Raw genomic sequence first — 13,784 nt, forward strand, 5'->3', positions numbered from 1 at the left:
TCTAGAGAGGCTGACAGACTCCCAGCTCTGGCAGTGTGTCCTTAGGTTAATTTAATTTGGGCAATGTTAAAGCTGGGCTATGGTATCTGTGTATCTGCCTGCTTCAGGGAGCACTGCAGAAATAGAAATGGTTCCAGGAAGCTAATAGCTGCCAGTGAACTCCCATAGCAGTGAGAGTGTATGATCAGGTTTAATTACAGGATGTGGGGATGAAGACAGGCAGTTCCCACAGTTTTACTGACTGATCCTTGCATGGTGGATGGAGCTCTATGTTCTGATGAAGCTGTGGCAACAGACTTCTCTGTACCTCTGAGGCTCATGTTCTCCAGCCACTCATTTCCAGCTTAAGGGGCAGCAGCTGTTCTGTGACACATCCTGCTGTGGCCCTTTTGCTGCGGGGCCAGTGCCACTGCTGCAGCCTGCAGGGAGCAGGTCCAGCCTGAGCTGGACAGTGCCAAGGGAAGGCTGGCAGCGCTCAGAATCACAAAATCACCAGCTGGTTTGTGTTGGAAGGGACCTTAAAGCCTATCCCATTCCAGACCCTGCCACACCTTCCACTATCCCAGGTTACTCCAAGCTCTGTCCAACCTGCCTTGGGCACTTCCAGGGGATCCAGGGGCAACCACAGAAACACAGCTCCTCTGGGCCCCCTGTTCCAGGGGATCCCCACCCTCACAGGGAATAATTCCTTCCCAATGTCCTGTCTAACCCTGCCTTCCTTCAGCTTAAAGCCATTCTCCTTGTCCTGTCCCTCCTGACCCTTGTACAAAGTCCCTTTCCAGCTCTATTGGAGCCCCTTTAGGCACTGGAAGGGGCTCTCCCACCTCCCTGGAGCCTTCTCTTCTCCAGGCCTGACTATCCCCGTTTTCAGCCTGCCTCAAAGCAGAGGTGCTCCAGCCCTTTAATCATCAGCTGCCCCTGGCTGGGGACGTGTCCCCAGAAGTTGGCTGTACAAGCCAGGCCAGTCTCAGTGTTTGTGCAGGAGGTCTTTGGCAGGTCTGTCCAGCACCTCCTGGGGTGCTGTGTCTGATCACTCTCTGTGTTGCAGTGATGGAGAGGCACCTGGAGGGAACCCCATGGTAGCAGGTTTCCAAGATGACCTGGATCTGGATGACAAAATCCCCAGCGGACCAAGGCTGGCAGCAGAACGAGTGCCGAGCAAGAACATCACCCTCTCCAGTGAGGAGGACGAAGAGGAAGAGATGAAGGACTCTAAGGTCATCCTCATATCTGATGGAGACAAAAACACAGAGCAGGAAAAAAAAAGGTACAGAGCATAGACTGAAGTGTGGGATTGTGCTGGCAAACTTGGATCTCTCTTCCATCTTGCCACTGACTGTGTGTGGCCTTTGGGAAGTCTTGGTGTCTCTGTCTGCCTGTTCGTCAGCTGTGAGCTGGGGCTGTAGTTACTGTAGGTGTAACTGCTGTGTGTAATGTGTCCTACCCCATGCCTTGGAGCTCTGTGCTCCTGTGCCAGTGGGGCAGTACTGCATGCTCTTCCTCAAATTTGAACAAGAGCCTGGAACTAAGCACCAGAGTGGCTGTTTGTGGTGGTGTGGGGAGGAGAGAGGAGTCAAGTCTTGGGTGAAGGGAGTGGAGTCACTCAACACACCCTGTGCTGGGGAATGATGATGTTCTCCACATACTGCATCCTGTGGGGTGAGGGTTAGGATTAGGGACACAAAGGTTATCCTCAGCCTGAATGGTGCATTTGACCCCACACCGCTATAGGATGCACTGCCTTTCCCAGTGGGATGCATGATGCAGCCTTCAGGCAGGCTCAGCTGTTAACTGTGCCTTGCTCCACAGAACAGGGTGGACAGACTCTTGACAACTTGTTTCTTCTCAGGTCTTCTAGAAATTCTCTGAAACCCCAGAGTGAAGCAATTTTGACCAAAGCAACTGACCCGAAGCCTCCTGACAGTTTACCTCCCTGTTCTGGGTCTGAACGAAACAACAGCAGCAAGGGCAACACAAGCCTGGCAGCTCTTGCTGCTGCCCCCACAGCAGCAGCCCAGGCCTCAAAGGCCACTGCCCAAAGCAAAGGACTTGCTTCCAAGCAGAAAGTGGTCAAAGAGGAGAAGCCTGAGGAGTCTGACAGTGATCAAGAGGGACCAATAGCTACTCAGATGCTCTCATTCGTTATGGATGACCCAGACTTTGAAAGTGAAGATTCTGACAGCCAGAAGAAAAAGATGGTAAATAACAGCCCATGTTGCTGTGAGCTGTGCCAAGCTGAGCTGGAAGGGTTGAGGCATTGCCCTGAGCAGAGCCTTCATCTGATCTCCCCTCCCTCAGCAGCAGTTGCAGCAAGGCAGGTACTAAACAACCTGCAGAGTTTGATGTGAGCATAAACCCAGTAATGCTCTGAGTATGAAAGCCACCTGGTAGCAAGAACCCCATAGAATCACAGATCCACAAAATACCCTGAGTTGGAAGGGACCAAAGAATCATTGAGTCTGGCTCCTGTCCCTGCACAGACCCCCCCACCAACCCCACTCTGGGCATCCCTGGCAGCACTGTCCAAAGGTTCCTGGAGCTCTGGCAGCCTCGGGGCTGTACCCATTCCCTGGGGAGCCTGGGCAGTGCCAGCACCCTCTGGGGGAAGAACCTTTTCCTAATATCCAGCCTAGACTTTCCCTAACATAAAGTTAGTGTTTACAAACACAAACAAGATTTGTGCTTGGGTGTTTTACTATGCTGTTTACTCTTAGCCAGTCCAGCAGTGTGAGAGGTATGAAATACAAAGCTACTGGGTTTTCACGTGAACTGTAACATGCAGAAGGATGTCTTTGCCAGAAAGAGTGAGCTCCTTGCGGTCAATCCAGCAATAAAAAGGCCATCACAAAATTTGCTTGGCAAAGCTTAAAGGGAAGAAGGAAGGTCTGCTTGGGAAGGACTTTGCAAGACAGCAGAGGTAGCTGTAAGGTCTGTGACATTCAGCACATGCCAGCAGGTGTCTGCTAATACAAATATGCCAGGGGTTCCCTCACACCACCTGTATTACGGGTGGAGAAGACACTTGTCCTGCACCTCTTCTCTGAACTGGTCAGAACTTGCTGCATGGCTTGAGATATCCCTGAGTTTGGTGACCACTTCTCACAACCTGCAGAGCAATCTCTGGAAACTGCTAGCAGTGATTTGGGATAGGCAGTGGCTGTTCAGGGGTGTCTTGATGTCTGGGTTTGCTGGTGTTCAGGGGGTTTCCCTCTGTTGGTATCATTTTGGAACCCTGTTGAAAGGGCTCTTGTCACAGTTTCTTTGACCTTATTCATGTGTCATGCGCTTTATTTAGTAATTTTCTATTCATTTGCTTCTTAACTTCCTGCTTTTCTTAACAATATGAAACCAAAAGTATTTGGAGCAAGTTTCCATCTCTTGCATGCTCCAGTGAGAAGGGATTGATGAGAAAGCAGCAGTGCCAAGGAATGCCTGACCCAGGGAATCCTCCACAGCATGTGAATGCTTTCCCACTGCAGGGTGTACTGGTCAGGCAAACCAGTACAGCCATGGCCATTAACAGGGTAGGGGCAGTGCCTGACCAACAGCACAGCGGGGCCGTTTTCCATCCGTGTACAAAGATACAAGGAAAGGTTGGATCACAGATTCTGAAGAGGATGAGTTGGCAGGTATCAGAAGATCATTAAACTGATTTTCCATTCCCATCATGCAGAGATGGAGGATTTTGGGGTAATTTCCAGGTTCTGCAGCATCCTGGGTTTTAGCTCATGCTGAAGGGGCAGATTTGCCCTGGGAGCACATTCCCTTTTGGCTTAATAAAGGGAATTATTCTGCAGCCACACTGCTTCCTCAGCCCTGTTGCCTCTGGTACCTGAGACCCACAGAGCTGCACAGCAGAAAGCATTTGTCACTCAGGCCTGGAGGTGAGTTTTCAGGCTATTTGATTGGATTTTCCCGGGGCAGAAGGAAGCTGATGCTGGTGAGCTAATAGAGTTGAAGGTCTCATTTAATCCCTTTATATTGGGAATTTGATTTCAGCAGCCCCAGGGTGAAGTTTTCAAAACACCCTTGTCAGTACCAGTGCAACTGAGGCATTTTACCAAGGCAAAAATTAGAGTTCATGAGATCCAGGACATTGATTTCCAGGCAATAACAGCTCAGTTCAGCTGGCATTTCCTTCCCTCCTCCCCACCTGCTGACATCTGACATTTCTGTATGCAAAATGGTTAGAGATTTTGGTTGAAGCATTTGTCAGTGTTGTCTGCCTTTGCTTCTCTCTAGAATGAATTCCCAGTGCGGGAAGATCTCTCTGAAGTATCTGATGATGATACCTCACTGGCAAAGCCACCCCAACCTGTGAAATCAACAGTCCCCTCCTTTAAACTGAAAAATGACTCCGATCTCTTTGGCTTGGGTTTGGAAGAAGCTGGTCCCAAGGATAGCAGCGAGGAAGGTAAAGCTCACACCTTATTTCCACTCTTGCTGCTTTTGTTTGTCAGGCATCTGGTTTTTCATAGTGTTTCCAGCAAACCAATTTGCACTGAATAAAATACCCTCGAACTTCATGCAGTGCCTTGTGTGAGTCTGTAATCTGGTTTAGCACAGCATAAATAGCTTTTAAGTTTTTCCCCATGAGGATGAGAACTTGGCTTGTTCCTGCCACCAGCCATGGGTTATTTTTGTCCCAGCTGCAAACAAAAGCACATCTTTCACAAGCTGCTGCTGTGTAAGCCTTCCTGCTTAGCCCTATGTGCTTGGGAAGTGGTGTTCAGCATTGCATTGCAGTGTCCACCCCCTCCAGAATTTGGATCAACTTGAACAAAATGCACTGACATACCCTACCAATTTCCTCTTCTGTTTTTGGGAAAGATGGGGTGGGATCCTATTCACAATCTAAGCATTCCTCAGGCTTTATTTTTTGCCCCCCCCCCCCCATTCCCTGAAGGAACAAATCCTATTCATGCAAATAATTCCTGCTGTCTAGGCATTACAGCAAAGCAACTTCCTGTAGACCTGCCCCGATGTCAGCATGAAAGATGGGAAGTTAAAGATTTAAGGAAAGAAAAAAGCTGTGGGCAGCACCAGAGAGCGTTCCTTGAATAGCTGTTCCAAAAGTGTGAGGAAGGTGTCACAGGCTGCCAGTGTTCCATCAGCTTGTCACTCTGTGCTGCTGAACAGCAGAGCTTGAAATAGCTGTAAGTGCATCTGCAGCGGCCCAGGTCAATAATTTAACTTCAGTTTAGGATCTTAAATAATTAAATGTGGGTTCCTCCTGTCTCCTCTTTTGGTGATAAATATAAAACCATCTCTTGGTCGTCAGTGATTGGAGCTTGACTGGCAGTTAGGTTTCTCCATGGCTGCATTTACACGTCAGCTGAGGAAAAAGGCATGTGTAGGTAAGAGTGACAGTCAAACAGCACATGTGAAAAGTGGTGCTGCTGTGAAGCCTCTTGTGAAGCAGCCAAGCAGGTACTCCCCTGTTGAAGGAGGTTTTGCACAAAGGCAGTGGACACTCAGCAACCAAGTCATCAGCCATAGTCATATCTGACACATGTGACACTTGTTTGATACTGTGAAAGTATTCACCCCTTTAGAGCAGGGATGGTTTGGGAATGTAATTTCCATACACAGTGTGAGTAGCAGTGAGTTTTGGCCTGCCAGGGTGTCCCATCTGCTGATACCGTGTCCTCAGTCATCCTCAGAGAAGATGCCTGGGAGGATTTCCATCAGAGGGGAACTGTTCCCAAGAGCTCTTTTTCATTTCTGGAAATAACAATCCAGTCCCGAATTTGGCCTTTGGACCAGTTTGTAGAGCTAGTCTCTAGATGTGTTTCTTAGTAGCTGTGACACAGTGAATGCTACGTCAGAGTTGATCACACAGATCATATAATGCTCATAATTAAACGAGACAGATGGTTGAGTCAAGGTGTGAGTGCTGGGGCCTGTGTTGGTTCTCAAAGGGGCACAGTTTGGCCTGGGGTGCTGGCCTTGCCTTTACCCATGGGTCCCCAGGATGGAGCATTTTGTTCTCAGAAATGGGGCCAGGGCAGAATTACAGCTCTTACCATTTAAATTAAACACAGTGTTTCTGGGTGTTTTTTGTTTGTTTGTTTTAACAGATAAACAAGCTTCTAAGGAGAAGAAGAAGAAGAAGAAGAAAAGCAAAGAGGTATTGTTAATTAAACAGGTCTGCTGTGTTACCCACCTGCCAAGAACAGACGTGGCTTACCGTGGTTTCCTCCTTGGGAAAGGGACTTGGTGGACTCCCTTCTGTGCTCACATTCTGCACCTCTGATCTGTACCTCCTAGGCTCTGCAGACCGCTGAACTTCAAAGCGAGCTTGTAGAGCAGTTGAATTTTGGACAGGGAATGTGTGAGCTTGTAAAATACAGGATGAGGAAGAGCAGTCCCTCTCTGCTAGACTGTGTTCATAGCACCATGATTTTCAAGCAGAGGGGTGCCCACAACATACATCTCATGGATAGTGAGGGAAGCCTGCAGGAGGCTTTGTGCCATTTAAGCCTGTCCAGTACTGTGGTATTGTTGGGCACAAACTGTTAGAAAGACCAGTGCCCTGTATAACCCAAATGGTCTGTCTGCTTCTGTCCAAGCTTACAGAAGGGTCTTTGATGCTTCACCCTTAGTAAGATTCCTAATTCAGTTGAAGACATTCCTGCCTATGGCACGGGGGTTGGACTAGGTGCTTTCCAGCCCAAACCATTCTTCAGAGTCAGGTGTCAGGGCAGTACATCCTGGGTCACTGGCACTCTCAGAGCATTCGCTAAAAAAAAGTTCTTATTTTGCAGGAGGAGGACAAGTCAGTGAAAAAGAAGAGCAAACACAAGAAGAGCAAAGAGAAAGAGGAGAGCAAAGAGGAAAAAGAGAAAAAGAAAAAGAAAAAGAAGAGCAAGGAGAAAAGCAGTGAGATAGATGAACTTGAGGCTTTTCTTGGCGGAGGAGGAGCCGGCATGAGCAAACCACGGGGCGGGGGGGACTACGAGGAGCTGTAGTTTGGCTGCAAGTGGACTCTGAACCATGGCTGTCTCCATCTTCTCTGATGAGTCACCCCAGGACAGGCACAGATGTGTAAAGCTTTGGCCCTTCACTGTATGGTCTCTCAAACCAGAATGAGCAAAACAAAAGCTTTACATCTGTGTGTGCTGCTCTGGTGCATCGTTACACAAAGAAAACCAAGCTGAGATGTACATGAGCCAGGGGAAGGTTCAGGGCATGGCTCCCAGGCCTGCTGCCAGGCTGTTTTTCTCCTTGCAGAGATGCCCCATCAGGTCACTGGCAGGCTGTGGGGCAAGGGGACCTGCCTCCTGCTCCGTCCCTGCTGCATTCCACTCCTGCACACCTGAAATTCCTGTCTTGTTAAGAGGAGTGCAACAAAACATGCTGCATGAACACATCATGCTTGACTGTCTCAAGTCTTAAACTTCTTATCCTTCGTATTTTTTTAAGGAGAAAGATTATATTGGCCATTGCTTCACCCAGCAGTTGATGAGCTTTAAGTCAAGCAGATCATGCTGTGGTACAGCTCTCTAAAGCAGCAGGCGCAGGGACAGTGTGAAAGAGAGTGTGATTGTCGAAGTCTTTTGGACAGGACCTTTCTGCACAGCAGCTTAATTAGCCCTCACTGGTGCTGCTGTTGGAATTCATGAAGCCCATTGATTTCCATGGCCCCAGTGTCTCAGACACTAAATGTAAGCTGCTATGCAGTTTGGGAAAACAATGAAAAGTGCAAGCTAACCTGAAAGAGAGAGAAAAATCAGTGCTTTTCTGCATTTCCCACCCTTAAATTTGCATATTCCAGAATCCCCTGCTGCTAGGACCTCTCAGGGACATGACTCCATACAGAAATGAAGATATCCAGAGCTTCAGAACTGGCTACAGGGCAGTGTTGGCATGGCAAGGCATTTGCTTCTCAGGCATTTTCCAGTCAGGCTGTAAACCCTGGCTGCTGCTCTGTGCCGAGAGGGACCAGCACTGCAGCTCAGCAGCGTCTGTCCTGCTCCAGCCTCTGTCCATCCTTCAGCCAGCCAGTGTGCTGCCTTTCCTGCCCTAAGCAGAGAGCCTCCTCTGCCCCATGAGTTTGGGAAGTCTTTCAGTTTTTGCTTTGAACTTAAACCTATGGATTAGTACCTGCTCAGCAGCCGTTGGATGGGCACTACGGCCACCCCTTGACACTCACCTGTGTCTCAGTCAGTAGTCCCTGTGTTTGATGGAGCTGGTCAGTTTTCTGTACCCCTCCTGGTTTGGGTCTGGGGTACCTTGCTCAGCTCAGATGGTGAAGCTTCCTCCAGGTTCTGTGCATTACATTCCCCTCTTCCTTGTAAATTGATTTGAGGTTTGGTTTTGTTCTCCCTCACCCCTTTCTGTTGTGAAATGTCAGCCATGAAATCCAAACTGGAGTTTCCTTCTACATCCCTGTAAAGCAATGTTCTTTTGATCCATTAACCACTCCAGAGCTGTCTTGACCAGCAGGCATTTCCTGCACCATTTTTCTTTTTCTTGCGCCCAAAATGCACTTGTAACCATTTCCCTATAAAACAAACTGGTTTCTTGCTGCATGGGCAGTGTGTTATTCAGGTCTGTCTGCCATTAGAATTTGCCTCTGAGCATTCCACGTGGCACTGTAGGGAAATTGCACGGGCCAGTTCAAACTTTGCACAGCCGGGGAGGAAAAGGAAGATTGAGACGGGACCGGTTTGCAGCCCTTCTGGAAAAAGGCAGGTGGAAGTTCAAGCCTCAGCTGCTGCAGTCCTGAAAGTGCTTCTGTTCGATCAGGATTTTGGGTCATGTACCATTTTTGCATTGAAAAAACGTGATACAGTCCATTCTGACTATAAAGCTCTGTTGTACCCTTGTTTCTGCACATCTTCTTCTACCCCAGAGCCCCTGTGCCTGGGCTCGGGAGCTGTGTCCCTCCTTGTGCTGCTGTGCTCCCACACCTCATGGGAGGGAGTGCTGAATTAAAATCCATTCCAAAAAAAAGGAGCTGAACATAAAACCCATGAGTTCTTTCTCCAGAACTGACGTCTGCTCTGAGGGAGCCGTTGCTTCCCACAGGGTGGAGGGGGCAGGGGTTCTGCTCAGGTGTGGCTACAGGTGGCTGTAGTGGTCGCCAGTCCCTGCTGACAGGTGCTGGCCTGGGTGTGTCTGGCTCCTGTGCCAGGTTTGCTGCCATAGGAGCCTCCACATTCCCTGCAGCTTGTCAGCACAAGGAGCTGAGGCAAAAACAAGCAAAGATGAATCATTCTGCTCCAAAATACTCCTGTAAAAGAGAAAAGCAGATGCGCAAGGATCTGCTTACACTGGCTGGCTCTACTTACACTCAAGCCACAGGAGGGTGTGTGGCATGATTTGGCTTCTGCAGCAGGGCCAGAGAAATCCCAGCCTGTGGTAAAGTGGGAGTGTGGAAGGGAAAAGCAGCAAAAATGCTCTTTTTATAATGCACACAAATCTCAGAGTGATTTAGATTGGAAGAAACCCTAAAGCTCATCCGATTCCAGCCTCCTGCCGTGGGCAGACACCTTCCACTAGACCTGGTTGCTCCAAGCCCTGTCCAACCTGGTCTTTTTAGGCTTGGGCTTCTCCCTTTTCCAGAGAATGCTGAACTGGTTTGAGCTACAGCGTGAGCTGTGACCCAGAGCCAGCAAGCATGAAGGAAGGGAGAAGGAAATGGGCCTTGTTTGAGCCAGGCTTTCCCATGCCATCCTTTCAAAGAAGCTAAATACAAAAAGCATGTATGTGCCTGTCATTATGGGGAAGCTTCTGCAGGATCACAATGATATAAATAGTTACTGCAAGCATCTCTGCAGCTACCAGGGTATTTGCCTTTGGTTTTATCACTTATCAAAAAAAAAAAAAAAAAAAAAAAAGTTTGAGTCTGAGGAGCTACAGTTTCTTGGAGCTAGTGCTGGCCAGAGCTGCAGGTGCTGGGTTTTGAGCAGTAGGAGGGAAAAGTGCAGATTCATCACAGCATTTTGGCTGGGGTTATTTACCCAGCACAGCATAGGGAGCCTCATCCATCAGGGACAGGATAGTGCCTGCTCCCCTGCCTGCCTGGGATCTCCAGGGCCACCGAAGTGTCTTGGCTTCCACTGTGCTAACCTGGAGCCAGAGCATTTGGGATAAGCCAGGAGAGAGCTCCAAGGGTCCGTGTTCTCACCCAGTGTCCTCCCGGCCAGGATAGCCCACGTGCTGTCCCATTCTCTGCAGGTGTTTGTTTTTTTGGGGAGTATTCCCTACTGTACGCATCACTGGAGTGGGACAGCCCAGCTTGACAGTTCACAGCTGTTGTCACTTGGCAGCTCCCAGTGTGTGACAGTGCAGCTGCTGAGAGGGGGCTGTGGGTGCTGAGAGGGGCTGTGGGAGCAGTCAGACTCCGGAGCAAACTGACACTGACCTGAGCCCTGCAGGCTCCACCATGCCTGCCAGCCTCGTGGCTGCTCAGGTGGGAGCCAGTTTTGGGGAGACCTTCCAGCTGCCCTGCACCAATGGCCTGAAGCTGCCCACCTCCACTGTTCTGTGCCTGTTGTCCTCAGGATTCCTCCTGTGTGCACAGCATTACCCTCCTGATGACCCAGGTCTCCTTGGTACAGGTGGCTGGCTCAGGCTGCTGAAAAGGCTCTTCCTTACATTAGTCTGTCCTAGTGGTTGACATAAAACTCGTCCCTGCAGGGATCCAAGCTGCTGAGCCACATGCCCTAACCCTGCAGGGCCTGTGCCAAAGGAGCCATGGCTGATACCTGGCCCATGGCTGCTTCCTTTCAAACCCCAGGTAGGGAACCAACCCAGGACAAGCAGACAGGTCCCTACAGTTTGTGCCACCGCCTCTCCAGCTGTTTTCCTGCCCATAGCAAGTGGTTGAAACCAGCTGATATTTAAGGACCCTTCCAACCCACATCACTCCATGATTATATGATCCCTGTGGAAAGCTGTCCATCACCTTCTGCCTGGCGCTCAGGAACTGTCTAATCACTGCCATCCAGATTTATCCCTGGACAATTTATGCTGAGTTGTTACTTTGCCAGGGCTCTTGTTTAAGTGCTGCTGCCTCTGCACAGCCCTTTACCAATGGGGCTCTGTCCCTGCTCCACCATTTTCCTGCTGGCCAGGGCTGGTTCTTAATGATCCCCATATAATCCCTCTCCTACTGACGCTGGGATGGGCTGGCCTTTTCCACAGCTGTAGCCTGTGTCACCAGGGCACCCAGCCTTCTTCATTCCCCATGGTCAATGCCAAGGGCCACATGCAAGGAGTGCCCTGATGGTGCCCTTTGAGGGATGCAGCTTTGCCCTATTTCTGTTGCTCCCATAAAGTCACGTCAAGTCTTCCTGGCTTGCCAAGGCCCCAGGGTGGGAATTTGCTTCCTTCCTCCCAGCAGTGAACATGAAAAAGTAATTGGAACTTGGATTTTAGCAGGCCACAAAATGAATGTGTAAAGCTGTAAGTGTTCTTGGAGGCTTTGGGGGGGCTGTGGGGCAACCTGACTGCCCCCAGCCCTGGACCAAGATGGACCTTGGTGGCAGCTGGGTTGGGGCACAGTGGGTGGGGGCACAGTGGGTGGGGGCACAGTGGGTTTTCTGCCTGCAATTTCCCTGCATCCAAGGGTCCAGGTGCTTGGAGAGCCTATGGTGCTTCCCTGTCCTTTGGGATGCCCCAGAGCAGCTAGATGAGTGATGGTGGGGAAATCCTGCAGTAGGATGGGTTTAGGGAGTGGGGCTGTAGCCTAGCAACAGCCTCAATCATGGCATAATAAAATTAATCTAGTGCTGGCTCAGTCTGCTGCATAAAGATATCAGGGCAAGTCGTTGAGCCTTTTTAACTGGTGGGTTTGCCTCCAAAACCAACCTGCAGCATCTAAGGCATGTCTAAAATATTCCTGGCCCAAAGGTGCTCCACGTAAGTATCCAGGCTTCCTCTCCCAACCCCGTGGCAGGGTGGTTACTGAGCAGAGGGAATTATCCTCTGGTACCTTCAGTGAGCAATCCTGGGCCCTCCCGGGGGCTCAGGCAGACCCTGGTGGGGGGAGGTGGGGTGAGGTCAACTAAACTGGGGACTCGGGCAGCCTGTGGGAAACAGGGCTCCATTGCAGGTTAAAGCAGGGCTGTCTGCCTGCACGTGTGCTCTGGTTGGAGCTGCATGGGGATACTGCCATGGGGCAGCCAGTCTGGGAACCCTTGAACTCCTGGGTACCCCCAGGGTGTTGGCAGGCTCTGCCTTAGGGCAGGAGCAAGACGGGGAGGCAGTGGTGCAGCTCCCCATCACCACAGAGGGGAGATGGGGGGCGGACGAGGGTGCTGTGCCTTCTGGTGGCAAGGGGTCACCAGCGGGATGTCAGTCCCGCCTCTCCGTGCTCCAGGATGGCACGGACAGCACTCCCAGTGCCTGAGGCTTGGCCTGTGCAGCAGCCACGGCTGCAGCCCAAGCTGGTGTCTGCAGCCTGGCTGCGGGAGGGAGTTAGCCAGCTGGGGAAAGAGCAGGCTTTTCCCTGGAGCCGGCAGGAGAAACGCCCCTCCCTGTGGCTTTGGTAGGCAGCGGCTCCGTGACAGGTGTGAGGTGATGGGTTCCTGCCTACTGGGGCTGTCACCAGTGTCTGGGCACCCCTGCAGCTGTGGGAGGTCCCGAGTGACCAGGCTGCTGTGTGGCATCACTGAGGGGAGCTGGAGGGGGGCTCAGCACCCTGTCCAGTGCACTTGGTATCAGGGCAACACTGAGATCCCTCCTCACAGCCACTGTGGGGCACAAGGGGATCTGAAACAGGGTTTGCCTGTGGCCCTGCTGTGGGTCAGCAGATGGATGCCCTGAGCCTGACCTCTAGACTGCTTTCCTGTGAGACTCTGGGGACTAACTGGTCCTTCCCAATGAACCCCAACAGGAATGTGGGGTTACAGCTCTCTGTGCTGGCAGGGACTTCTCAGGAGCTGCTCAAAAGGCACCCTTGAGTGCAACCAAAGCCCAGGAGCCTGCAGGGCAAGGTCCAGCTCCCTCCCCAGCCCCCAAGAGAGCAGCAGGGTGTGGTTCCTCCCTTGGTTCAGAGCTGGAGGCAGGGAGGGGATGAGAAGGAGAGGAGAGAAGCTGAAGAGGAGAGACCCTCCCACCCCCAGCCAAGCATCACGCTGATGCCAGCCAACTTGGGGAAAGGAGAGCATCACCCGCAGACAGGAGCTGCAGGATGCCAGTAGCATCTCATCCCATTCCAGCTCTGCCTCTCCCAGCTGTGGGATCCCCACGTTACCTTGGAAACAGAGGATTTCGCGGCAGTTTGCAGTGGTGCTGCCTGCGGTGGGGGCAGAGGCCCATGCCCACAGGACTGCCCTGCCCTCTCTGTGCCCCCAACCCTGCCTGTGCTGCTCCCTTCTCAGCCCTTTCCCAGGAGCAGGGGTGGGATGACTGCCAGACCCCTTCTGCTCCCTCGAGGCTGGTCCTGCAGTGGGTGCTCTGTGCCCACCCTGTACCCCTGCTGTGGCTGCCCACACAGGGAGAATGGAAAACAGAGAGCTTGAGAAAATGGGAAGGTATCAAATGATCAAATACTCATCCCCGCTGTGAATTGAGCAGCAGGATGGAGTGGAGCAGCCCCAACACTTCCCGGAGTCACCATAACACATATGAGTCCCCAGCATGGTGAGGCACTGGGTGCCAGTCACTCCCATTTCCCACAGGGGTGTCACTGCCCCCCATCCACATTTTGGGGTGCCCCGCACCGTTCACCCAGCGCTGGAGCCCTCACCACTGCCTGGGTGGCTGTAGCCCATGAGGGGGACCCAGCACCCACCTCCTGCCCACAAGCCTGGTCAGCCCCAGCTGCAGCC

General features: G+C 51.4%; 1 protein-coding gene across 4 annotated transcripts in view; it reads left to right on the top strand.

Annotated features, from left to right (window-relative positions):
- RABL6 (RAB, member RAS oncogene family like 6) overlaps positions 1 to 8,830 on the top strand; it is a 54,073-nt gene extending 45,243 nt beyond the window's left edge. For all 4 annotated transcript variants that reach the window (XM_009093540.4, XM_018917900.3, XM_050980816.1 and 1 more), the window contains 5 exons: positions 1,049 to 1,267; positions 1,850 to 2,198; positions 4,243 to 4,414; positions 6,081 to 6,130; positions 6,768 to 8,830. In XM_009093540.4, coding sequence (XP_009091788.1) covers positions 1,049 to 1,267; positions 1,850 to 2,198; positions 4,243 to 4,414; positions 6,081 to 6,130; positions 6,768 to 6,971 — 994 coding nt within the window. In that variant the 3' untranslated portion in view covers positions 6,972 to 8,830. The remainder of the gene's footprint in view (positions 1 to 1,048; positions 1,268 to 1,849; positions 2,199 to 4,242; positions 4,415 to 6,080; positions 6,131 to 6,767) is intronic.
- The last annotated feature ends 4,954 nt before the right edge of the window (positions 8,831 to 13,784 follow it).

Source organism: Serinus canaria, chromosome 17 (assembly GCF_022539315.1).
Source record: "Serinus canaria isolate serCan28SL12 chromosome 17, serCan2020, whole genome shotgun sequence".
Lineage (NCBI taxonomy): Eukaryota > Metazoa > Chordata > Aves > Passeriformes > Fringillidae > Serinus > Serinus canaria.